Here is a 27,431-nt window from a genome sequence, read left to right as displayed (position 1 = left end):
TAGAAGGAACACACAACACTATGTGTGGAGGAAAAAAGGCACAACACACCAACATCAAAACTTCATCCCAACTGTAAAGTATGGTGGAGGGAGCATCAGGGTTTCGGGCTGCTTTGCTGCCTCAGGGCCTGGACAGCATGCTATCATCGACGGAAAAATGAATTCCCAAGTTTATCAAGACATTTTTCAGGAGAATGTAAGGTGATGCAACAGGACAATGACCCAAAACACAGAAGTAAATCAACAACAGAATGGCTTCAACAGAAGAAAATACGCCTTCTGGAGTGGCCCAGTCAGAGTCCTGACCTCAACCTGATTGAGATGCTGTGGCATGACCTCAAGAGAGCGGTTCACACCAGACATCCCAAGAATATTGCTGAACTGAAACAGTTTTGTAAAAAGGAATGGTCCAAAATTCCTCCTGACCGTTGTGCTGGTCTGATCCGCAACTACAGAAAACATTTGGTTGTTGCTGCCAGAGGGTCAACCAGTTATTAAATCCAAGGGTTCACATACTTTTCTCACCCTGCACTGTGAATGTTTACAAGGTGTGTTCAATAAAGACATGAAAACTTATAATTGTTTGCATGTTATTAGTTTAAGCAGACTGTGTTTGTCTATTGTTGTGACCTAGATGAAAATCAGATCAAATTTTATGACCAATTTATGCAGAAATCCAGATATTTCCAAAGGGTTCACATACTTTTTCTTGCCACTGTATAGTCAGTACAGTCAGTGGTCAGAGCCCAGATGGAGAAACAGTGGAGATCAGTAACACTCACTGTGACCTTGAGTAGTGTGACTACCATCACAGACTACCATCGTGCACAGTGGGCACAGCAACAGCTTCTATAGTGGAGGGCAACTGAAGGCCAATGTGGCTCTTGTATGAATAATGTATACCTGCATGTCTGAACAGTGCAGACCATTGCAGTGCAAATGAAAGCAGCGCATCATGAATGTTTCACTATGCTGACTATACAGTCTATGATGCTGACCCATATTTGTTCTCAATGTTCAGTAATCAGTACACTATAACAGCTTTCTATACTGTAGCTTACAATGGAGCTTACATCAGGAGAAAAACAAACTAAGTTCTGGTTTATGATTCATTCTACTCTAGTTAAATCTGACAGTCAGATAATCTAACAAGTTCCTATGCTCAATGTTTGGCAGGAGTTAGTTGGGGAATCAAGGAGGAGGAATACAATCCATTAGTATGTGTTACAAACACTCTCACTCACGGAGCTCTGTTTTTGACAGCTAAAGGATGACAGACAACTGTTTCTGACCAGATTGACTGTTTCTTGTGTCTAAATTGGTTGTCTCACATCCCTATCTCTTGACAAGACGTTTTCCTTTGGGATCTTGATATTCAGAAAAAGGAGGAAGAACTTCTTTGGACTGATATGTTCCATTGCATCCCCTGTCTAGTAGAGAGTGGAAGTTTGGAAACCAGTCAAACCACCCTCCATAAAACCAAGGAAGACCCTGGATAAAAGAAGGCTGTTTTAGCTGCCTTCTGTAAGAATTCCGTTGCTGTTTATTCAGTCTATACTCTCCACCAGCTGCGGCTCTGTTCTATTGTCCATTGATGCACCCTGACTCCCTCTCCTTGTCTAACCAATGACTGCCCCGGCATGGGCCTTATGCGTGCAGCCAGCACTGGACTCAAGTCTTTTTGGGGGATATTGCACATTCAGTTCAGCAGATCTCTCCCAACTCATGTTCGAATTCAAACATCTCTATGAATCCAGCTTGCAGTTGCACACTCTATACTCCCAAACATTGAATCATTTGGAAATATGTGCCTTCCTCCTGTCTGTAATTTCGCCATCTGCTTTTGCATCCAGCAGTGGACAGGGAGTGTTCTGGAAGTCAAGGTCCAACCATACCCCAAAGACCTCCTTGTCACCTCTACATCTTTTCCAAACATTACCACACCACGGCTGGGCTAAACTCTTTATTTGCGTTAGGGTGTGTTTGGTTGTGTTTGTTTCATTTTAATTCTGCAAGGTACTGTATCCAATTTCCTCAAGAATGTCTTTCGGACAGAACTAGTTCAAGCTTTGTTTCCTCTTATCCTAGTCTCTTTTGACAGGCAGTCTAAAATAATTTTCATTTCGAGTTTGGTTTTTAAATTTATGTTGTACAAAAGAATTTCAACAAAAGGAGGAGGTTTCCTGAGTTTGAAGAGGCTATACATGTCACGCCCTGACCTTAGAGATCCTTTTTATGTCTCTATTTTGGTTTGGTCAGGGTGTGAGTTGGGGTGGGTATTCTATGTTCTATTATTTGTATTTCTATGTTTTGGCCGGGTAGGGTTCTCAATCAGGGACAGCTGTCTATCGTTGTCTCTGATTGAGAACCATACATAGGTAGCCCTTTTTCCCACCTGTCTTTGTGGGAAGTTGACTTTGTTTATGGCACTTAGCTTTTAGCTTCACGGTTTGTTTTGTAGTGTTTATTGTTTTGTTCGGCGTCTTTTCTAATAAAAAGAGAACGTACGCTCACAACGCTGCGCCTTGGTCTACTTCATTCAACAGCCGTGACAATACATTCATGTACATACTACCTCAATTGGCCCGACCAACCAGTGCTCCCGCACATTGGCTAACCAGGCTATCTACATTGTGTCCCGCCACCCATCCCCGGCCAACCCCTCTTTTATGCTACTGCTACTCTCTGTTCATCATATATGCATAGTCACTTTAACCATATCTACATGTACATACTACCTCAATCAGCCTGGCTAACCGGTGTCTGTATGTAGCCTCGCTACTTTTATAGCCTCACTACTGTATATAGCCTCGCTACTGTTATTTTTCACTTATTTTTCACTCTTTTTACTGTTGTTTTTATTTCTTCACTTACCTACTGTTCACCTAACACCTTTTTTGCACTATTGGTTAGAGCCTGTAAGTAAGCATTTCACTGTAAGGTCACCTGTTGTATTCGGCGCACATGACAAATAAACTTTGATTTGATTAGTCAGGCAGCAAACTATTTTCTGTTGGCAATGTCAAGTGCATTTTTTATGCAAAAAGTGACATCACCTCATTCATTTTCATTGTGCAATTGTATTGTATCAGAGTATTTAATACATATTGCTCAATGTCAAAGAACTTAGGGGATGCTCTGCTCGAAGGATCATATCAATTACACCAACAGAACTTATTATGAAATATTATTTTGCCAATCCTGCTTTTCCTTCTCTGGAAAAAACCCTGGTGATTTTTCCATTATACATGGCGGTAGACTACTAAAGTATTTAACTCGGAGGGAGGAGCAGTTCTCATTGATTTTATCCCACAGATCCTCCATTATACTGAGCAGAGCATGGCTCTGACATATCACATACAGCACAGCATGGTCATGACCCTCTGACCTGTGATCTAACTCCCAGACAGTCCAGCAGTTCAGTGACCAATGCAGAAACAATGCTTTCTGAGAGTGAGCAGAGCTTTTCCCCTACAAAAGGCTCATTGTTTATTAGAGCAGTAAGTGGGCCGGCTGGAGAAACTGGGTTTGTGGTACAGCGAAGAGGATAGAGGCCGTCGTGGGCTGGGTCCACACATGACTAGAATTGCACCGACCGAGTGAGGATATGGTCTGAGTATTACCCCTGAAGAAAAGTGACTGCAATTTTCAAACCTGGCCTACTTTGCCACTCATGTTTAATACGTCTCAAATTAAGACTAGAAAAGTATCCCTGTGTAGTAGTTTCAAGCCATCACCATGCCAACAACATTACAGTACATCACTCCCTATAACTGACCTAATTTCCTGATAGAACTGTCAGGAGAGGGTTGAGTCAGACTTTGTATTCAGTGGAGGATTTGGGATGAAAATGATTTGTGCAATGATCTCCAAATGGGCCAGCTCCAAACTCTTTTGCCGCCCATGGTCGGGTCCACCCCACTTTACCCTATGCTGTCATTCCCCAAGGGGGCGTGCAAACAGGCCTATCAGGGCCAGGAATGTTCCTGCAGAGGAAACAGCACTAATGGAAATGTAAAGCAGATGCTGCACTATGAGACTTTACCAGAACTCCAGGACTCAGGAGTGGTGTTCTGCTACGGATACAGAGCCACCCTCTACATGTAGGGAAACCCCCCCAGCTATGAGGTTGAGGTATTTAGGCCAGACACGTATGTAGTGAGAGGAATACCCTACTAAAATGACAAAAACAACCCATATGGGCTCATCACCGTCAGGGTATAGATATCTCCATTAATCTTCAGGTAAGCCCTGTCAGACTGTTTAATTATGCTAACAGCCTTTCTCAGCAATTTTGTCCTGCTTTTATACTGGAACTGTAATCCCCTCTCTGTTGCTTGTCTCTTCCTTTGTGGTTGTGGAGGCAGCCATAATTCTGCCATGCTTAAAGGATTGGAATTTTTCACAGTACTGAGAAAGCAAACTAGTCAAAACAACCTGTTGCTAGTGACCCACATTCAGTAATGTAGGTAATACAGCGTAGTGTTCACAACAACTCAACTCTGACCAGACTTAACTATTGTGTTTTTTCTTTACATCAAATGATCCAGTGAAAGGATTTAGTGACCTGTGAATCCAGGAATAGACTGTTTCCTCACAAAATATCTTGCAGTTGTCTAAATGTTATTTTGTATTACAATACATTTCTATGTAAACAGTATGAGCCTAATGTTTCCAACCTGGCGTAACATAGTAAATGTAAATCTGGGACACTCAAATTAGTATGATATATTATGTTTGGTATGATATGTATTAATTTGTGGATGTCCATCATCCATTTCTTATGATATGTTACACATTGCAATTTGTTGTGGCTAATGTTAGCTAGGTGGCTATCGCTAATGTTAGCTAGGTGGCTAAAGTTAGCTAGGCTAGGGGTTAGGGTTAAGGTTAGGGTTTGGAGTTAGGTTAAAAGGTTAAGGTTAGTGTAAGGGTTAGCTATCATACTAAGTAGTTGCAAATTAGCTCAAATGCTAAAGTTGTCCGTGATGAAATTCGAACACACAAACCTTCGGGTTGTTTAACATTCGTGTTATACACCTACCCAACCACTCTACTTTCATTTTTGCCTTAAGTTACATTCTGTCCTATGTAACTATACCAAATGTAACATATTATACTAATTTCAGTGTCCCAGATTAACGTTTGATGTTACGTCTAGTCTATGAGACCAGGCTGATGTTTCACACCATTGTTTTTTCTGGAATTTAGATTGGAATGAAACTAAAACCAGTGGTGGAAATAGTACCCAATTGTCATACTTGAGTAAGGGGAAAGGGAAAGGGGGATACCTAGTCAGTTATACAACTGAAGGCATTCAACTGAAATGTGTCTTCCGCATTTAACCTAAAGATAATGACTTAAGTAAAAGTGAAAGTCACCCAGTAAAATAATACTTGACGAAAAGTCTAAAAGTATTTGGTTTTAAATATACGGTACTTAAGTATCAAAAGTAAAAATAAAAATAATTTGAAGTTCCTTATATTAAGCAAACCAGATTGCATCATTTTTTTCTTATTTTTACGGATCGCCAGGGGCACACTCCAACACTCAGACATAATTTACAAATGAAGCATGTGTGTGTAGTGAGTCCGTTTTCCTGTCCTGCTAAGCATTCAAAATGTAACGGGTACTTTTGGTTGTCAGGGGAAATTTAAAAAGTACATAATTTTCTTTAGGAATGTAGTGAAGTAAAAGTTGTCAATAATATACATATAAGTACAGATAATCAAATAACTACTTAAGTAGTATTTGATTATTTTTTTTTACTTAAGTACTTTACATCACTGGCTAAAACAAACTAAAACAATTTTGTAATAGGGGGAACTGGAGCCCATTCCAACATGATTCCACCTTTAAGTTTTCACCCTGATAGTTCCCAGCAGCCAGCACCCATACACAAACTACAGATTAGAGTCTTAGTACTGTGTAAAGTTTAAACAACGATTAGTCATTGAAAAAAGAGCACAAGTAAATAAGCTTTACCAAAATAATTTGTCATGTATATGGAAAGGAAGTTCCACTTGAAGTGTCTTAAAACCTTTGTATTTTCATGGTGGTTACATAGATACGTTAGTACACTTTATTAGTACTTACAACTGTTATACCTTTTTGTGGTTTGTGTATTTATACATTTAACTATTTATATGTGTTTGCTTTGTAAACAAAAACTCCAATCAGTTTCTAAATTGTAGCAAATTTTGGGAAGTCAAGTGCATGTCAGTTTTTGTCAGACAAGGAACATTATTTCATTTTTTTCTTCAACATTTGTACTATCCCTTTGTCTCTGTTCTCTGTTCCAGTGCTTATGTCCACTGTGAATTATCAGCAGCAACAGAGGGAGGAAGAGGAGGAGGAAGATGAAGAGCAAGGAGAGAAGTTTGAGTTTGATGACAGTGCTGATGAGGAGAAAGACCCAGTGGAAGCCATGCAAACGGCAAACGAGTCATCTATGGAGGCCACAAGCCAACCACAGGACAATGCAGTAACAACACCCCTTGCACACTCACAACAGCACCTCAATGCAATGCCCCCTGCTGGTCAGGAGGACAATCCCTCACAGGGACAAGACTCCACGGCTTCTTCAGGTAAAGTGTTCTTTCTATTACAACACATTGTGAGTGACTCTTCTCCACTGGTCTCATAAGGTGCTGCCAGTTCTTAAAGAGATTTCATAATATCTTCAGACAGACAGTCATAAAGAGAGCTGGGTTCTAATTGGATAAAGAGCAGTGCAACTCTGGTTGATATCAGTATGCTGTTGACTACCTGAGTCATGTTGCCAAACAAGCTCTGTTAATTACACTCATTGCTAAAGAGGGAGATTTAAATCTATGTGAACTTCTGTCGGACAAAAGGAAGCGATTAGTGCTTAATTAAAATACTTCTCACGAAGCCTACACGTAGTAATCCGTTAAGTGGGTTGTGGTGCATTTCTCCACTGCACTGGGGAATTCTGGGGTTGATGATGCTGTACGGTGGAAGCCTGTTACCCAGCGGATGGTGGAGGAGACGAGCGTCAGGCTGGGACTTTGCCCTCCCAGGTAAGATGAGAGGGCTCACATTGTCTCTGGATAAATTAAATAATAGTTTGGATAGGAATATCTTCCATGATAGCTGATTTGCACACAGGACCTATATAGCGCTAATAATAAAATTCCTGTGGTCTGTTTTCATCAGCGATTGTCTTCTTGGAGACACAGGACTGACCGCTCTATTCATAAAACAAGGTCAATTAAGATGAAGTAAAGAGGAAATAAGATATACTTTTGTATAGTTTTGCTCACATTGAGACCTATCTGGATGTATTCCAAACTTTTTAGCTGTCCTTCCCATATGGTACACGTTGTAACAAACACAAGCATGACGTTACATTAAAAAAAAGATGTCTAATGTCTCCCGCTTCATTTCTCCCTACAGATGTTCCAGTTAGCAACCCACCCAGGCGGTAAGAGACTCTCTGCTTTCTATCTGCATTCCATCTTCAGGGGTTGTGTGGTTTAGCCTCATAGGAGGAAACATCTGTCTTCATTAACTTATCAATATACTGTATTAGCATGACCCAAAATCAGAAACATCTCTTTATTCATAGAGAAGGGGCGTGTCAAAGTAAAAAGGTATAGGACTGATATGATTGGAAAAGGAAATCAAAGGAGATGGCAAATCTGTGACATATTGAATCAGTAGCCTAAACAGATACTCTGTAGTCTGCAGGTTATAGCAGTTTGCAGTGTAAAAAGTTGTATATGAGTTAGGGGGTTCACTAGAATGTACATTAGAAACATGTTATCAACCTTTTAATTTGGGGTCCCCTGTCTTGGTAGGGGCCACTGGTCCTGGTTAGGTCCCAGCATGATGGTGTGCTAGGAAGTGTGCTGGGAAACCCGTGCTGATAGGAGAGCCAGGGCCTGTCGTTCCTGTGGGCTTTCCTGTACTGAAAAGCGGGGTGTATGTGAGTGACTGGGATAGTGTGTGTGTATCTCTCTGTGTGTCTGTGTGTGTGTGTGTATGTTTGAACAGGGTTGGATTGTGAGAGAAGGGACTGTGGTTTCTGCGATTTCTCCTCCGGAAGATTTCTGCTGAGTACACTGTTTCACTGTGGGTCAATATTCTCCCTTTCCTAGTGGAGCTATCAATAGCTTTTTCCTCCAACAAGGTGTAAGGTGTGTGTCAGCACATTTGCTCTGTGTGTCTCTTTCAGCTCAGATTCAGATATTTTTGCATCGCAAAGAATACTTTGTAATAGAAACATTGTTGTAGAACATGCATAACATGTCTATAGGTCTATTCAACTCAGGAAAGCAGTGGTATTGTGTGTGCTTGCTCAGTCTAGGTGCATCTGTTGATTCTAGGACCTTTGACAGATAGCTTTCATTAAGTGAGACCCTTAAGATGAAAAGTCCTGGACAACGGTCACCATGACAACTTGACACTTGACATTTATATGGCTCTGCTTTATGTTCAGTTGAGCTGTAACCTTAGACTAGAGGGGCACACATTTAACACTCCACCTAAGCAACCCCACTTTACAACACTCCTTTTCCTTTATCTTCATTCCACCCTTCCTTGCTGTCTGCTCTGCACAGTATTCTGCTTAGTGGTAGATCTGCAAGCTGGGTTTGCAAGCTGTTCAAGTAAACAATGTTACAAAAGACACAGATACCGTATACAGACCTGTGTACACTGTCAGGGGGCAGACGCAAGATGCAGTTGCTATAGCAGGTGGTGTGTTGTTTGGTTAGACTCGTTATAGTAACTGTAGTTACAATGAAGGTCTAGCTAGCCCATCATCAGCATGGTCAGCACTATTTCCATAGAGACAGGAGGAAAGCCAAGTAAACTTGGCTCCCTGGTCGACTGTGTTCTGTAGTTAGAGGGCGTTGAAACACATCTAAGGCCTTGCATGTGCCTCAGTCTGTTCTATTTGCATTGAAACACGTTTGCCATTTCTTCTGCTATAGGCCTATGACTCACAGGGGCTTGTATAGACAAGTGAAGGGCGTAGGCCTACAAAGATGAACCATAAAATATATACTTTTCCAGTCTTTTAAACATTGAAATAGTTTGTGTTCTCAAAAAACGTCTGGTTAAATCCCCATTTGAAACCACAGTAATGAGACATGCGTTCTGTATGAATTTTACAGAACAGAACAGGTTTCTTGTGTTTCATGATGAGGCATTACATATGCTGTGTTATTAATATGTCTGAGGCACATTCTACCACAGCATAGTTTTTCTAATCATTTATTTTAGAAAGTTCTTATTTATAGAAAACTGCTTGAGTAGACATTACTCTGTAAAAACTCTTAGCTGTAATATGTTGGGTTGTCTTTGCCAGCCCCGCGAGCTGCTTCCTGACTGAGTCTGGTGTCTTTGGGGAGGCACTGCAATGTGAACAGTTGAAACGTTTATTAGCGGACATTACTAGGAACTGGGTTTGAAGTTTCAACATTACTCAAATAAGCTTTAGCTAACGCCTTTATTGTTGTCTTGCCAAAGAAGGTAATGCAATAATATATACAGAAAGTCTGGCCAACAGGTTGCTTGCAAGCTATATTCGGCTTCAAAATATTTCCTACACAACTAAACTGCGTAGTTCTATAAACATTGAGGACTGTCAGGCATGCCTGGAACAGGGGAGAGGTACAGTATCTTGCTAACTGATTGACATATTGGCTGTTGGCAAAGCCGAGAGGGATGGTGGGAGGGATGCATTTAATGAGATTGGTTTCTCCTCCATCCCAGATCTAGCTGTATAATCAAGCATGTGGGAGGATTGCTGTAACTATCACTGGTAGCTTGAAAACATAAGAAAGTGGTAGCGCTTTACAGAATACCTACAAGATCAGTATTAGGAGATGTCTCAAAGGCAATATTCCAGGGCCAGTCATTATTATGGTCAGGCTTTAGGTATGGCAGGTGATCAATGGCTATCGTTTAGGGGGATCTTTCATAGCTCACAGTTAATATAACAAGCAGGAGGTAAGGTCACATTATCATATTCATGGTCTTACATGAGATCACCTGGATCAGATGACTCTCTCTATCCCTCACAACAGCAGTCAGCACAATCATCAAACCACAGTGAATAGGATTGACCAACCTAGCAGAAATGAGCTGCACTAGGAACATATAGCTGTGGCAGGTTTAAGGAAGTGTTACACCTCGATCACATCAACAGCGTCATTGCGTTTTGGTACACCAGAAGTAAATTAATTTCCAATGGAACTCTGTGTTTAACTTGCAGCATTGCGTTGCAGAAGCAGTTGCAGTGTGTTGTATGGTGCATACGTTGGATTTATCGAACGTATGCATCAAATGCATAGATGGCTTGACAAAAATGCATAGACGGCTTGACAAAAATGGTAACTTTTGTTGCACACATTTCCAGATTATGCTGCGCACCATTTTGCGCAATGACACTGTCTGTGTGATCAAGGCGTTAGCATGCTGGGACAGCAGTGCTTCAGACTCTTTGCCCCGCCTACTTCACCTTTCCTCCTCAACCTCCTCCTCCTCCTCCACACTGCAATTCACTTGTAATGAGCCACACAGCACCCAGCCTAACTGCTTTCAATACTCTGCCTGGTATGTTCCAGGGTCTCTGGCCCGGTCGAGCTGGTTGAGCCCATTGCTGCAGGACCTTCAGTGGGAGAGCAGCCCCGGGAGGAGTCCCAGGAAGGGTCTGGTCCTGGAGACGTGTTACCAGTGGAGAACCAGACAGACTCGGAGGACCATAGTGTGGAGACTGAGAAGAAGAGCTCCAGCCTGAGGGAACACTCTGAAGGTACAGAACTGCATAGATACAGATACATGAAACATGATATAGACAGAAGAGAGCAAGCTTACACCAATTACAGTATAGGCCTTCATAACTACCATTGTTTTACAGTAATAAAAGAAACTGTATTGGTCTGTAATCGTTGCGTGGAACTTCCAAAGGGCAACGGCCAGCACACACTCTCTCCCTCCCATGATTTGATTTCAACATGGACATGACAGGAATTCAATTAATTCAGGATGAGGATCAATAGTGGACTATTGGTCTATTTCCACCAAGGGAAATTGCTCTTGCTGACATTAGGTTATTTGAAGGTGGTCCACTAAAGACTCTGTAAGGAGCCTGACTAAGCCAAGCTCTGCTCAACTTTATTTCCTTCCTCTTTAGTTGTCTTCCACATACTCCCTGTTCTTGTTGATATTGAAAAATGTATGCCTTAGTTCATAATAGTAATCTATTTTAAGTGTGGTGTAAACATTTTCGGCATCATGCATGGATACTGTAGAAATCTGATTTAACAATCTGTACCTCAGTTTTGTGATCAGTTCCTCTGTCCAGTGTCTGTGTCCTTTTTCCAAACATAATCTTTTATTTTTATTGGACAGTCTGAGATATGGCTTTTTCTTTGAAACTCTGCCTAGAAGACCAGTATCCTGGAGTCGCCTCTTCACTGTTGACATTGAGACTGGTGTTTTGCGGGTACTATTTAATGAAGCTGCCAGTTGAGGACTTGTGAGGCGTCTGTCTCAAACTAGACACTAATGTCTTTGTCCTCTTGCTCAGTTGTGCACGTGGGCCTCCCACTCCCTTTTCTATTCTGGTTAGAGCCAGTTTGCGCTTTTCTGTGAAGGGAGTAGTACACAGTGTTGTACGAGATCTTCAGTTTCTTGGCAATTTCTATCATGGAATAGCCTTCATTTCTCAGAACAAGAATAGACTGACGAATTTCAGAAGAAAGGTCTTTGATCTGGTCATTTTGAGCCTGTAATCAAACCCACAAATGCTGATGATCCAGATACTCAACTAGTCTAAAGAAGGACAGTTTTATTTCTTATTTAATTAGCACAACAGTTTTCAGCTGAGCTAACATAATTGCAAAAGGGTTTTCTAATGATCAATTAGCATTTTTGAAATGATAAACATGGATTAGTGCCATTGGAACATAGGAGTGATGGTTGCTGACAATGGGTCTCTGTATGCCTATGTAGATATTTCATAAAAAATCTGCCGTTTCCAGCTACAATAGTCATTTACAACATTAACAATGTCTACACTGTATTTCTGATCAATTTTATGTTATTTTAATGGACAAAAAATGAGCTTTTTAAAAAAAACAAGGACATTTCCATGTGACCCCAAACTGTTGAACGGAAGTGTATATGTAGGGTCGATGTAACTAGGCAACAGGATAGATAATAGATAGTAGCAGCAGCTTATATGGTGAGTGTGAAAGTGTGTGTGTGAGTGTACAGTTGAAGTCGGAAGTTTACATACACCTTAGACAAATACATTTAAACTCAGTTTTTCACAATTCCTGACATTTAATCCTAGTAAAAATTCCCTGTCTTAGGTCAGTTAGGATCACCACTTTATTTTAAGAATGTGAAATGTCCGAATAATAGTAGAGAGAATGATTTCTTTCAGCTTTTATTTCTTTCATCACATTCCCAGGGGTTCAGAAGTTTACATCCACTCAATTAGTATTTGGTAGCATTGCCTTTAAATTGTTTAACTTGGGTCAAACGTTTCGGGTAGCCTTCCACAAGCTTCCCACGATATGTTGGGTGAATTTTGGTCCATTCCTCCTGACAGAGCTGGTGTAACTGAGTCAGGTTTGTAGGCCTCCTTGCTCGCACACGCTTTTTCAGTTCTGCCCACACATTTTTTATAGTATTGAGGTCAGGGCTTTGTGATGGCCACTCCAGTACCTTGACTTTGTTGTCCTTAAGCTATTTTGCCTCAACTTTGGAAGTATGCTTGGGGTCATTGTCCATTTGGAAGACCCATTTGTGATGGGTATCCATTGGATATCATAAGGTGAATGCACCAACTTGTAAGTCGCTCTGGATAAGAGCGTCTGCTAAATGACTTAAATGTAAATGTAAATGTAATGAAGCTTTAACTTCCTAACTGATGTCTTGAGATGTTGCTTCAATATATCCACATAATTTTCCTTCCTCACGATACCATCTATTTTGTGAAGTGCACCCCCACATGATGGTGCTACCCTCGTGCTTCACGGTTGGGATGTTGTTCTTCGGCATGCAAGCCTCCCCCTTTTCCCTGCAAACAATGGTCATTTTGGCCAAACAGTTCTATTTGAGTTTCATCAGTCCAGAGGACATTTCTCCAAAAAGTATAATCTTTGTCCCCATGTGTAGTTGCAAACCGTAGTCTGGCTTTTTTATGGCGGTTTTGGAGCAGTGGTTTCTTCCTTGCTGAGTGGCCTTTCAGGTTATGTCGATATAGGACTCGTTTTACTGTGCATAAAGATACTTTTGTACCTGTTTCCTCCAGCATCTTCACAAGGTCCTTTGCTGTTGTTCTGGGATTTATTTGCACTTTCGCACCAAAGTACGTTCATCTGTAGGAGACAGACCACTCCTTCCTGAGTGGTATGATGGCTGCGTGGTCCCATGGTGTTTATACTTGCGTACTATTGTTTGTACAGATGAACGTGGTACCTTCAGGCATTTGGAAATTGCTCCCAAGGATGAACCAGACTTGTGGAGGTCTACAATTATTTTTCTGAGGCCTTGGCTGATTTCTTTTGATTTTCCCATGATGTCAAGCAAAGAGGCACTGAGTTTGAATGTAGGCCTTGAAATACATCCACAGGTACACCTCCAATTGACTGAAATTATGTTAATTAGCCTATCAGAAGCTTCTAAAGCCATGACATAATTTTCTGGAATTTTCCAAGTTGTTTAATGGCACAGTCAACTTAGTGTATGTAAACTTCTGACCCACTGGAATTGTGATACAGTGAATTATAAGTGAAATAATCTGTCTGTAAACAATTGTTGGAAATATTACTTGTGTCATGCACAAAGTAGATATCCTAACCGACTTGCCAAAACTATAGTTTGTTAACAAGAATTTTGTTAAACGAGTTTAATGACTCCAACCTAAGTATATGTAAACTTCCGACTTCAACTGTATGTGTGGCGTCAGAATCAAATCAATTCAAATCATTCAAATCACTCAAAAATCAATTGTATTTGTCACATCTGCCGAATACAACAGGTTTAGACCTTACAGTGAAATGCTTACTTACAAGCTGTTTGCATGTGTGCTCGTGTTATGTGTGTGTGTTGTGGTGTCAGTCAGTGTAAGTATGTGTGAGTGTGGGGTAGCGTCCAGTGTGTTTACATGGAGTTATTGCAAAAAAGGGTCAATGAGGTAGTCCGGGTAGTCATTTAATTAACTATTTACAGTGAGGGAAAAAAGTATTTGATCCCCGGCTGATTTTGTTCGTTTGCCCACTGACAATGAAATGATCAGTCTGTAATTTTAATGGTAGGTTTATTTGAACAGTGAGAGACAGAATATCAACAAAAAAATCCAGAAAAACGCATGTCAAAAATGTTATAAATTGATTTGCATTTTAATGAGGGAAATAAGTATTTGACCCCTCTGCAAAACATGACTTAGTACTTGGTGGCAAAACCCTTGTTGGCAATCACAGAGGTCAGATGTTTCTTGTAGTTGGCCACCAGGTTTGCACACATCTCAGGAGGGATTTTGTCCCACTCCTCTTTGCAGATCTTCTTCAAGTCATTAAGGTTTCGAGGCTGACGTTTGGCAACTCGAACCTTCAGCTCCCTCCACAGATTTTCTATGGGATTAAGGTCTGGAGACTGGCTAGGCCACTCCAGGACCTTAATGTGCTTTTTCTTGAGCCACTCCTTTGTTGCCTTGGCCGTGTGTTTTGGGTCATTGTCATGCTGGAATACCCATCCACGACCCATTTTCAATACCCTGGCTGAGGGAAGGAGGTTTTCACCCAAGATTTGACGGTACATGGCCCCGTCCATCGTCCCTTTGATGCTGTGAAGTTGTCCTGTCCCCTTAGCAGAAAAACACCCCCAAAGCATAATGTTTCCACCTCCATGTTTGACGGTGGGGATGGTTTCTTGGGGTCATAGGCAGCATTCCTCCTCCTCCAAACACGGCAAGTTGAGTTGATGCCAAAGAACTCCATTTTGGTCTCATCTGACCACAACACGTTCACCCAGTTGTCCTCTGAATCATTCAGATGTTCATTGGCAAACTTCAGACGGGCATGTATATGTGCTTTCTTGAGCAGGGGGACCTTGCGGGCGCTGCAGGATTTCAGTCCTTCACGGCGTAGTGTGTTACCAATTGTTTTCTTGGTGACTATGGTCCCAGCTGCCTTGAGATCATTGACAAGATCCTCCTGTGTAGTTCTGGGCTGATTCCTCACCATTCTCATGATCATTGCAACTCCACGAGGTGAGATCTTACATGGAGCCCCAGGCCAAGGGAGTTTGACAGTTCTTTTGTGTTTCTTCCAATTGCGAATAATCGCACCAACTGTTGTCACCTACTCACCAAACTGCTTGGCAATGGTCTTGTAGCCCATTCCAGCCTTGTGTAGATCTACAATCTTGTCCCTGACATCCTTGGAGAGCTCTTTGGTCTTGGCCATGGTGGAGAGTTTGGAATCTGATTGATTGATTGCTTCTGTGGATAGGTGTCTTTTATACAGGTAAGAAACTGAGATTAGGAGCACTCCCTTTAAGAGTGTGCTCCTAATCTCAGCTCGTTACCTGTATGAAAGACACCTGGGAGCCAGAAATCTTTCTGATTGAGAGGGGGTCAAATACTTATTTCCCTCATTAAAATGCAAATCAATTTATAACATTTTTGACATGCGTTTTTCTGGATATTTTTGTTGTTATTCTGTCTCTCACTGTTCAAATAAACCTACCATTAAAATTATAGACTGATAATTTCTTTGTCAGTGGGCAAACGTACAAAATCAGCAGGGGATCAAATACTTTTTTCCCTCACTGTAGCAGTCTTGTTAAACAGTCTTAGGGTTTGGGGTTAGAAGCTGTTCAGGTTCCTGTTGGTTTCAGACTTGGTGCACTGGTACCACTTGCCATATGTTAGCAGAGAGAACAGTCTATGGCTTGGGTGGCTGGAATCTTTGACAAGTTTTTGGGCCTTCCTCTGACACCGCCTGGTATAGAGGTCTTGGGTGGCAGGGAGCTCGGCCCCAGTGATGTACTGGGCTGCACTCACCACCCTCTGTAGCACCTTGTTGTCGGGTGCCTTGCAGTTGCCGTACTAAGCGATGATGCAGCCAGCCAAGATGCTCTCAATGGTGCAGCTGTAGAACCTTAATTTCAGCATTCTGAGGGGGAAAAGGCGATTTTGTGTCCTCTCTATAACTGTATGGGTGTGTGTGGACTTACAAATCTATTTGACAAATTTAATAACACTGTTGCTATTTAGTCATACTACAGTATGGATGTTCTGTGTTACTATCAGTACTGGATTACTACAGTGTAATAGTACGTTTGTAACCGATTCAAAGATTCTGGTAGCTGGGCTCTCAGTCATTGAGTTCAATACCAGCTTTACATTTTCTTCTGGTCCTAACATTACGACCAGTCTGGGTCCTAATCCCAGGACTACCGTCAAGAAATGCCATACTGTGCTAAAAAGGTTTTCACCAAAACAAGGTGAAACTTGCCTGAGTTCTGTTGTGTTGCCTTCTGGGATTGTTGGGGAAAATAAACTCAGCTTGAAGAAATACACTCAGGCTTACTCAGGCTGTTTGAAATAATGAGTACTGTTCAGAAGACTGAGTCAGTTACTTTGCAGATCTGCAGATAGTCAGGCTGATAGCCAAGATTCTGTTATTCCCTTTTCATTCGGTACACATGCTTCACAGAGAGAGGATGTGTGCGTGTCTGTGTGTGCACGCTTGCGTAGCTAATTCCTATTGTAGTAGAAGAACACTGTCTGTTTTGTCTCTCTCTTGGATTGTGTCCAAGGTTATTTAAAATCTTATATAGAGCTGTGGCGGCTAATCCATGTCAGAATACACATCTCTCATCAGATTAATTGAATCCAGTGATTGTTGATGTTTGAGGTTTATAAGGAACTGTTCCAGACAAATCACAATTTAAAAACGAATCAATAAAGCCCCTAAGCTAAATTAGGCTGAAAGACTCTCAAAGCAATTAATGACAAATCCTGCGGACCGTGGAGATAGATAAGGTCGATACATTACAAACAAGGTGGATATAATCATGTTGCCACAATTCCATAGCACAACCCCACAATTACCACAGATAACAACAACACACAGGGCCTCCCTGCTAAGTCCCTGCTAATATAATCAATAAACTGTTGATGTTTTCAAGACTATGATATACAGTGGCAAGAAAAGGTATGTGAACCCTTTGGAATTACCTGGATTTCTGCATAAATTGGTCATCAAATTTGATCTGATCTTCATCTAAGTCACAATAATAGACACACATAGTGTGCTTAAAACTAATAACACAGAAATTATTGTATTTTTCTTGTCTTATATTGAATACATCATTTAAACATTCACAGTATTGGTTGGAAAAAGATTGTGAACCCCTAGGCTAATGACTTCTCCAAAAGCTAATTGGAGTCAGGAGTCAGCTAACCTGGAGTCCAAACAATGAGACGAGATTGAAGATGTTTGTTAGAGCTGCCCTGCCCTATAAAAAGACTCACATAATTTGAGTTTTCTATTCACAAGAAGCATTGCCTGATGTGAACCATGCCTTGAACAAAAGAGACCTCAGAAGATCTAAGATTAAGAATTGTTGACTTGCATAAAGCTGGAAAGGGTTACAAAAGTATCTCTAAAAGCCTTGATGTTCATCAGTCCATGGTAAGACAAATTATCTATACATTGAGAAAGTTCAGCACTGTTGCTATTCTTCCTAGGAGTGGCCGTTCTGCATAGATGACTGCATGAGCACAGCGCAGCATGCTCAATGAGGTTAAGAAGAATCCTAGTGTCAGCTAAAGACTTACAGAAATCTCTGGAACACGCTAACATCTCTGTGACGAGTCTACGATACGTAAAACACTAAACAAGGATGGTGTTCATGGGAAGACACCATGGAAGAAGCCACTGCTGTCCAAAAAAAACATTGCTGCATGTCTGAAGTTTGCAAAAGTGCACCTGGATGTTCCACAGCGCTGCTGGCAAAATATTCTGTGGCCAGATTAAACTACAGTTGAGTTGTTTGGAAGGAACACACAACACTATATGTGGAGGAAAAAAGGCACAACACACCAACATCAAAACCTCATCCCAACTGTAAAGTATGGTGGAGGGAGCATCATGGTTTGGGTCTGCTCTGCTGCCTCAGGGCCTGGACAGCATGCTATTATCGACGGAAAAATATATTCCCAAGTTTATCAAGACATTTTTTCAGGAGAATGTAACGCTATCTGTCCGCCAATTGAAGCTCAACAGAAGTTGGGTGATGCAACAGGACAACGACCCAAAACACAGAAGTAAATCAACAACAGAATGGCTTCAACAGAAGAAAATACGCCTTCTGGAGTGGCCCAGTCAGAGTCCTGACCTCAACCTGATTGAGATGCTGTGGCATGACCTCAAGAGAGCGGTTCACACCAGACATCCCAAGAATATTGCTGAACTGAAACAGTTTTGTAAAAAGGAATGGTCCAAAATTCCTCCTGACCGTTGTGCTGGTCTGATCCGCAACTACAGAAAACATTTGGTTGTTGCTGCCAGAGGGTCAACCAGTTATTAAATCCAAGGGTTCACATACTTTTCCCACCCTGCACTGTGAATGTTTACAAGGTGTGTTCAATAAAGACATGAAAACTTATAATTGTTTGCGTGTTATTAGTTTAAGCAGACTGTGTTTGTCTATTGTTGTGACCTAGATGAAAATCAGATCAAATTTTATGACCAATTTATGCAGAAATCCAGATATTTCCAAAGGGTTCACATACTTTTTCTTGCCACTGTATAGTCAGTACAGTCAGTGGTCAGAGCCCAGATGGAGAAACAGTGGAGATCAGTAACACTCACTGTGACCTTGAGTAGTGTGACTACCATCACAGACTACCATCGTGCACAGTGGGCACAGCAACAGCTTCTATAGTGGAGGGCAACTGAAGGCCAATGTGGCTCTTGTATGAATAATGTATACCTGCATGTCTGAACAGTGCAGACCATTGCAGTGCAAATGAAAGCAGCGCATCATGAATGTTTCACTATGCTGACTATACAGTCTATGATGCTGACCCATATTTGTTCTCAATGTTCAGTAATCAGTATACTATAACAGCTTTCTATACTGTAGCTTACAATGGAGCTTACATCAGGAGAAAAACAAACTAAGTTCTGGTTTATGATTCATTCTACTCTAGTTAAATCTGACAGTCAGATAATCTAACAAGTTCCTATGCTCAATGTTTGGCAGGAGTTAGTTGGGGAATCAAGGAGGAGGAATACAATCCATTAGTATGTGTTACAAACACTCTCACTCACGGAGCTCTGTTTTTGACAGCTAAAGGATGACAGACAACTGTTTCTGACCAGATTGACTGTTTCTTGTGTCTAAATTGGTTGTCTCACATCCCTATCTCTTGACAAGACGTTTTCCTTTGGGATCTTGATATTCAGAAAAAGGAGGAAGAACTTCTTTGGACTGATATGTTCCATTGCATCCCCTGTCTAGTAGAGAGTGGAAGTTTGGAAACCAGTCAAACCACCCTCCATAAAACCAAGGAAGACCCTGGTCTGATCCGCAACTACAGAAAACGTTTGGTTGAGGTTATTGCTGCCAAAGGAGGGTCAACCAGTTATTAAATCCAAGGGTTCACATACTTTTTCCACCCTGCACTGTGAATGTTTACAAGGTGTGTTCAATAAAGACATGAAAACATATAATTGTTTGTGTGTTATTAGTTTAAGCAGACTGTGTTTGTTTACTGTTGTGACCTAGATGAAGATCAGATCAAATTTTATGAACAATTTATGTAGAAATCCGGGTTTTTCCAAATGGTTCACATACTTTTTCTTGCCACTGTACATCTAACTGATGTAAATGGCACTGACAATTACAACATAGAAGTGACAGAACCTTGGGGTATAATGCTTGGGGGAAAAGCTTGTGGTTTTGCTCTCTAAGTTTGGTTGCCATGCAAAATAATCACTGACAAGCACTCCTCCTGGCTCTGTGGCTTGGGGTTGTGACTGGTCCTTACTGTCTTCCCCAATAGGTGAAGGTGTGGATGATGATGAGGCCGATGCACCACTCCAGACAGGGAGCCCGGAGGTGATCTATGATGACGTGCCCTGTGAGGGACCACTCTCTCCTGACGAAGGTGAGTTCTGGGGCAGGGGCTCGGGCCACTGACTGCTTTTATTGGATGTCTATCCTGTCTGATACTGCACCATCAGTCTTTGGATCAATGCACATCAGACCTGGGTTCAAATGCCATTTGGTTCCTCTTAAATACTGCGCTGTGCTTGATTGAGCTTGAGAATCTGCTGTTTGACCATGCACTGTCAGTCCTTGGATCACTGTACAGTTTTTGTGCTTTGTTGATGTCAGTATATCTATGTGTGTGTATGTGTGTGTGTATGTGTATGTGTGTGTGTGTCAGGGGACATGATCTACGAGGATGTGCACAGAGAAGAAATGCCCCAGGGTGCAGGCAACGGTTGGAGCTCCAGTGAGTTTGAAAGTTACGATGAGCAGTCTGATACCGAGAGCAAGCTACCAACCTGCAGCAAGGTAGGAGAGATGGCGTTCTGTTGTATATGTCTGTCTGTCGGTCTGTCTGTCTGTTTGGATTTTTGTGTTTGTGTTCAATGCATAAGACATGACTCAAAGAGAATATTTCACCCAATGCTACTGCACTCCCACCACACTTATTTTATTCATGTGAGAAACTGTTGGGGAAAATACAAAGAACATGAAACATGTATCAGCCCTGTCTGGGTGGGTTAATATTCTCGCTTTGTGGCCTGAGAATAAACAAGCTTCCTTCTCACTTGAAAGGCATCAAAGTCATGACACTGTCTAGAACAGGGGTGTCAAACTCATTTCGCATCGTGGGCCACATACGGCCTAGGGAGATGTCAAGTGGGCCGGACCATTAAAATTATACCATACTCTGCTATAAATAACCAAAATATCATGTCTTTCCTTTGTTTTGGTGTAAAGAAGCACAAGAACATTAGGAAAATATTGAAATTTAATGAACTATCCTTTTACAAAACATTTAATGAAACACCTCATATTTCCTTAGACAAATGTGCAATTTACTTTTATCATTCACAAATATGCATTGCAACTGATCCCACTGATTGTACAAAGGCACAAAACTTTAATTGGTACTGAAAAATATAGTAATGCACTTTAAGATTAAATGAGACTTTTAAAGAAAGGAATTTTTAAACCACTTACACATACGCATATAAAATCTAAATGTAATCCCTGCGTACACCTTACAAACTAAGGAGAGTGATTTTAAATGTGTAATGAAGAAAGTGTTCGCCTGTCCTGTAAATCTGTAAACTTCATACATGAAACATACATACACATACAATACATACTGAAAATTTATGGAGTTGTATGAACAGTAGAATTCCATCACACAACTTTTGTTTTGAAGCTGCTGACTAACATTAAAGTGCACATTTTTTTAAATCACCACAGTAAGGATTCATCTTCACAGAGCTGTATTCTTTCAATGCAAACAGTATCTAAGGCAGCATTTTAAAGGTGTTAGTCTAGTCTGGACTTGTATTTGTTCCTGAAACTTGGCATCTTTTGGCCTGTACAAGTGCATCAACACCAGGTGTCATGTCCTGACTAGCTGTCACTTTCAGAATGTCATTTAAGTGCTTGTTTGTGAGCCTTGAACGCATTTTTGTTTTATTGATATTCATCACTGAGAAAATTTGTTCACAAAGGTAGGTTGTCCCAAACATGCACAAAATTTTAGCAGCCAGGGCTGTTAATTTGGGGTACCCTGGTAGTAGATACTGATAAAATCTGTCCAGACCTACAGAGGCAAATTTGCCCTTCAAATCTGCATCACACTGCAAATCAATTATCTCTAGCTGAATTTCGACCGGCAGATCAGAAGCTTTAACTGTGAAAGGTGAGCGAAAAACTGAAAATTCTGTCTCAAGTTCACCAAATACCTGAAAACGTTTCTCAAACTCCCGCAGTAGTCCTGCAATTTTGTCTTTGTACCGTTTCATGTCCGCATCAGGTCTGGTCACACACACATCTCTCAGACAGGGGAAATGAGCAGGGTTGCCATTTGCCAGTTGCATCTCCCACAAAGTCAGCTTCAACTTAAATGCATGTATGTTGTCAGAAAACTGTGTGACAACTTTTTTGCGGCCTTGCAACATTTTGTTCAGATTGTTCAAGTGTTCAGTAATATCAACCAAGAATGCAAGGTCCCGTAGCCATTCCTGAGATTGTAATTCCAACACCGGTTTTCCTTTTTTCTCCATGAACTGTCCGATTTCCTCTCGTAGATCAAAGAAATGCCTCAGCACAGCGCCTCGGCTTAACCATCTCACTTCAGTGTGGTATGGCAGGCTGTGGGTAATGTTGCTGTCGCTGAGAAGTTTGTCAAACTGACGATGGTTCAGACCTCTGGACCGGATGAAATTTACAGTGCGAACAACCACCTCCATGACGTGGTCCATTTTCAGCGACTTGCAACACAATGCCTCCTGGTGCAAAATACAGTGAAATGTCCAGAAACGATCTCCTCCATTAAGGGCTTGAACTTTGTCTTTGAACTTTGTCGCGACACCTGCTTTCTTTCCGACCATGGATGGCGCGCCGTCTGTAGCCAGGCTGACAGCGCGGGACCAGTCCACTCCAACTCTGTCCAATGCAGCAACGACAGAGCCGAAAATGTCCACGGCTGTTGTGGTGTCCATCATTGGCACCAACTCAAGAAACTCTTCAGTAACAGTCAATGTCTCATCAACTCCTCGAATAAATATGGCCAGTTGGGCCACGTCTGTGATGTCAGTGCTCTCGTCAATTGCCACGGAAAATGCAATAAATGACTTGACTCTCTGTTTCAATTGACTGTCTAAATCTGCCGATAGTTCCGAAATCCTCTCTGCTATAGTATTCCTCGTCAGGCTAATATTGGCAAAAGCTTGTCGCTTCTCGGCACATACAAGTTCAGCCGCCTTCATCATGCATCGTTTAACAAAGTCACCGTCGGAATACGGCTTCGATGCTAATGCTATTTCGCTAGCAATTAGGTAGCTGGCTTTTACCGCTGCTTCACTGACTTCTCGGCTCTGGATGAAAGTTGACTGCTGTTTCCTCAGACCCGCCAGCAATTCGTTAATCTTATCTCTTCTCAGTTGTCCTTGCCGTCATATTTTTCGCTGTGATGAGTCTCGTAGTGGCGTCGAATATTATATTCCTTCAATACCGAAACTTGTTGCAAACACACCAAGCACGAAGGTTTTCCGTGCATCTCTGTAAATAAATAGGACGTGGTCCATTTTTCTTTGAAAATTCTACACTCCTTATCTACTTTTCTCCGTTTGGATAACGACATTTTGGCTAATGAGGTATTAAGGTATTAACAACGTCGTAACAAGCAGCAGATGGCGCATTGATACCGTCTGCTGTTTTCAGTCTGTCTCAGTGATGCAGCTTGTCTTCTACTCTGATGGAAAGAGTGCGCCCCTTAGCGGATAATCCATGAATTGCAGCGAATTAAAAATATTAATTCCATGTCTTTTATGCATTTTTTCCACTTTCAAATTATCCTGCGGGCCTGATCGAACCTCCTTGGGGGCCGGTTCCGGCCCGCGGGCCGTATGTTTGACACCCCTGGTCTAGAAGCTGTATGTTATAACCATACTGTAGGTGACTGTAGGCTCTCTCTCCTCCACATGGGGGCAGTATATACTCATTGAAGTTGTTCGCTATTCTGGTCAGACTTGGTCCAGTCTCATCCCTGTGTATATACTGTGTATGTAGAGTACACTATGGGGAAGTTTTGACAAAACATATTTGACTGAGCTGGTGCTATTGATACGTAGATTTAGAAAACATTCTATGAAATGATATCCATATACAGAGGGGAGCGATGACCTGCTTGTTATGAACACTTGCTTGTTACGTTTGGGCAGAAACGATGGTGGCTTTACTGAAATGAATATCACAGCAGGAGGTAGTCTATGAACATCCCCTCCCTCTTCATGTCTGCCTCAACCTCCCCCCTGCACTCACTTCCTTCACCAAGATCATTGCTATTAGTCTAGGCTGACATTACCATTTGACCAGCGCAGTGCTCTAAGCTTCCGCCCTCCATCCTTGTGATTAATCCAGGTGTTGCCTTGCTTGTTTTGTCTTGATCCCTTTTCCCTCAATTTTCCGCTGTCTCATCTCCCTTCCTTCATCCCTGTGTCCTGCTGTGTGGTTTAACACAACCTGCCCTGACCTGCTTCGCACCACACTGCCCAACACCTGTGGCGTTCCCGTACTGTAGCAGTACTCCCCTGACGTGCGTCGGCTGAGGGAGCGTTGTGCCAGGACCAAACGTGAAATAGCCATGAGGCTGGGTGGGAAAAACAACTATGACACCAAGGTATATCACTGGCAGTAAGAAAACACAACATGACATCAACTTAGAACTCAAAATTACAGCGCCCAGAAGGCTGTGGAAGGATTACAATATTACCAAAGCCAAAATATGCCTGCTGTAGTATGAAGTGCATTATAATGATTCACTTTCTTTACCATCCTGTTCTTGCTAATGTTTCTCTGCTTTCCTCCAAACAGTCGTTCTCATGAGAGATTTGTCTCTCTCCTTCTAGTTTAGTATGAGGACAAGTTTTAGGGATACATGAATGAGTAAAACACATTTGCATCCATAAACACGTTGCCAGTTTCTCCAAGTTGATAACCTAGTTTCCTGAAGTGGCATCATTTAAAAATACCTCCACCATGGGTATATTCTTGGTCTGTGGGCATCACGAGTCTGCTAGGCCTCAGTGATGCTCAGGGTGGGGTTTGTGGTTAGCAGAAACTATGATCTCCTCATAGACTTTCTGATTAGTGACTAGATCAGACAGTTACAGACCAACTGAGAGGCGCATATGGCAGTATTCATGGCTTGATGCATCCAGTGTCCCATCTCTCTCTATCTCTCCTTGTGGATTACTCTGCAGTGTTCCCTGGCTCTGTCCTCTCTCTCCTCGTGGACTAACTGTTTTGGCCTCTTTGTCCTTTTGAACCAGGTTCATCAGCTAATGAAGGCCGCTAGAAGTGGGACCAAGGACGGATTGGACAAGACCAAAATAGCCTTCATGCGGAGAGTCTCTTTCCTGCACAAGAAGGACCACTCAGGTAATCTGGGAAAAAATTCTTCAAAATTACTTTTTGCCAAATGACTGTCTCAGATTAAAGTATCCCTCTTATGGAGATATGTGTAAATTTGTTGTGAAATGAGAGTTTCTGTGGAAGATAGGAGTTCACATACATTTCATCTGCCACTTTGAATTAAGCTGCGGTGGAGAACTTGTGTGACGCTAGCCGAGCCAAAAGTAATGTTAGAGGCAGATAGAGAAGAAAGCCTCCCATTTCCTTTCCAATCCCAGCTTTAAAAGAGAAAAGACTCGTGGAAAAATGATCTAAACGATGTAAGATAAGTCAAATGACACAGCTGGGATAAGTCGAGCGGCTCGCGCCGATTAAAGACAGACTCTGTGGCGAACGGAAGGGTTTGATGTGTGGGAGAGGAACGGGCAGAAAATCTCACATGACAGAGGTTGTACCCCAGGAAGCCTCGGTACACAATGGAACCAGATTACCATCCGTTAATGGAGTGTCGAGCAGCTCCAGAAACCACAGATAACAGAGCCACAAATAAAATCATTTTTCAAACAATCAAAAAGAGGTAAAGAGGCCAGTGGTTCTATTTGTAGCTGTTGATCAGGGGGAATCTGGGCAGCATTATATATTTCTGATACTGACACACGTTTATCGTTCCAAAGTCATTAATTGGAGTGGTGTTGGCTGGCGAAAATCAGTTTTAGTATCTATGTCTGTATGGTTGCAGGGAAGTTTGGATTTTGTTTAGTGCCTTCTGAACGAGTTTGTATTCAGGCTGTTCGTTTGAAATATATTTTTCCCTCCTAAGTCTTTCATGCAGAGTGCAAATCTCTTTATATTTTAGAGATAATAAAGTTGGAGTGCATCTGGGAGTGTGGCTCCAGTTGAGATGTGAAAGCTGTAAATGTGCCTCTGAGTGTGCGTGTGTGTGTTCCCCTGTGCAGAGGATGTGGAGGATGACGCAGGGTACCTGGATGTGGCTGTGTCGGAGGTGAAACAGCCTCCTGCACAGCTGAGCCCCATGCCTGAGGGACTGAGCAGCCAGCAGGTGTGTATACAGATGTTTGCATTTGTGTGTGTGTGTCAGAGTATTCTGTGAACATCTAAATTCATGTGATATGCAGGCAATGATGCAAACAATATTCTTAGATTGGCAACACTGACTCGGTAGTACGATTGGGAGAAATATGTCTGCTACAGTTAAGTACAGTGCTACTCATTTCAAGGGAAACCTCAGGGTAAATCCGGGCCTCATGAAAAGAAGGCTGCCCCACCCAAACTCTCTTACCCTATTACAATCACACGCCCAGGCATGCCTACAGTAGCCTAGTACTATCAAACAACCTGTCACACACTCCCATCATGCCGTTTTCTTTGTGTGACCGTTGACCTCTGCCTGGCCTCGTCTCTCAGGTGGTCAGACGCCACATCCTGGGTTCCATCATTCAGAGTGAGCGCAGTTATCTTGAGTCCCTCAGGAGAATCCTTCAGGTGAGTGCTTTACTCCCTACCATCCCTCCTCCACCCTATGCTTACTCTGACAGATGTAATACTTTCATCTTTTCAGCATTTAAGAATGAGTCTGAAAAGGAAACTGGAGATAAGTATGAAATTACCAGGCTTGCTCCGCATAAATAATCATGATAGAACAGATTCCTCTCACATCTGTGGTGCCCCGCTGATGCTAAGAGAGAGATTCTCTCTATCAGGTTTTCACAGAATCACAGAATGGGATTCTCTCTTCTCTTTTTCTGTGGTGGAGAGAGAAGCATTCGTTATCTCTCCTCAGAGATGAAGAGACACACCAGCTGAAATGGAAACAGGCGTGATCAGTGGGAGGGTTATGTTTTCTGTTAAGATACAATGCTGTACTACCTTTGTTTTGTCATGAGATGATTGTGTTTGATAATTGCGGATGTTAATCCTTTTTTGTGATTTTGCTTTCAATTCAACAAGGCCAGCTCACTGCTAGAGGAAACATAAAAGAAAAAAGCCACGGGCACAATTTTTTTTTTTACATTAAGAACTGCGACTTCAGTCCTATAAAATCAGAAATTGCCTGTGTTATGCCCCCTGTCCATATTCCACTTGTCGATAATTAATTTGCTGTGGAGGATTTATGGTTGGGCAGGGGAAGCTTGTAAAACAACAATAGCAGCACTAGTCTATCATCTATTGTTGTTTCCAAACATTGACTTTCATTGCTGATTTTCTGCTTACTGCATCTGGCAGTTTCTGATTTCACA

General features: G+C 41.9%; 1 protein-coding gene across 5 annotated transcripts in view; it reads left to right on the top strand.

The window, feature by feature from the left end:
• Positions 1 to 27,431, top strand: part of LOC139558736 (rho guanine nucleotide exchange factor 10-like protein) — a 121,426-nt gene that overhangs the window by 3,078 nt on the left and 90,917 nt on the right. For 2 of the 5 annotated variants that reach the window (XM_071374122.1, XM_071374141.1), the window contains exons 2-10: positions 6,303 to 6,587; positions 7,420 to 7,447; positions 10,599 to 10,786; positions 20,066 to 20,170; positions 20,453 to 20,583; positions 24,341 to 24,439; positions 25,092 to 25,200; positions 26,130 to 26,233; positions 26,599 to 26,676. In XM_071374122.1, the coding sequence (XP_071230223.1) occupies positions 6,308 to 6,587; positions 7,420 to 7,447; positions 10,599 to 10,786; positions 20,066 to 20,170; positions 20,453 to 20,583; positions 24,341 to 24,439; positions 25,092 to 25,200; positions 26,130 to 26,233; positions 26,599 to 26,676 (1,122 nt within the window). In that variant the 5' untranslated portion in view covers positions 6,303 to 6,307. Of the gene's footprint in view, positions 1 to 4,144; positions 4,245 to 6,302; positions 6,588 to 6,610; positions 7,044 to 7,419; positions 7,448 to 10,598; positions 10,787 to 20,065; positions 20,171 to 20,452; positions 20,584 to 24,340; positions 24,440 to 25,091; positions 25,201 to 26,129; positions 26,234 to 26,598; positions 26,677 to 27,431 lie in introns of those variants that run through there. The other 3 variants (XM_071374131.1, XM_071374159.1, XM_071374149.1) reach the window with 3 other exon arrangements.

The sequence above is a fragment of the Salvelinus alpinus genome, chromosome 2, assembly GCF_045679555.1.
Source record: "Salvelinus alpinus chromosome 2, SLU_Salpinus.1, whole genome shotgun sequence".
NCBI classification, from domain to species: domain Eukaryota; kingdom Metazoa; phylum Chordata; class Actinopteri; order Salmoniformes; family Salmonidae; genus Salvelinus; species Salvelinus alpinus.
This window is presented reverse-complemented; position numbering and strand designations above follow the sequence as displayed.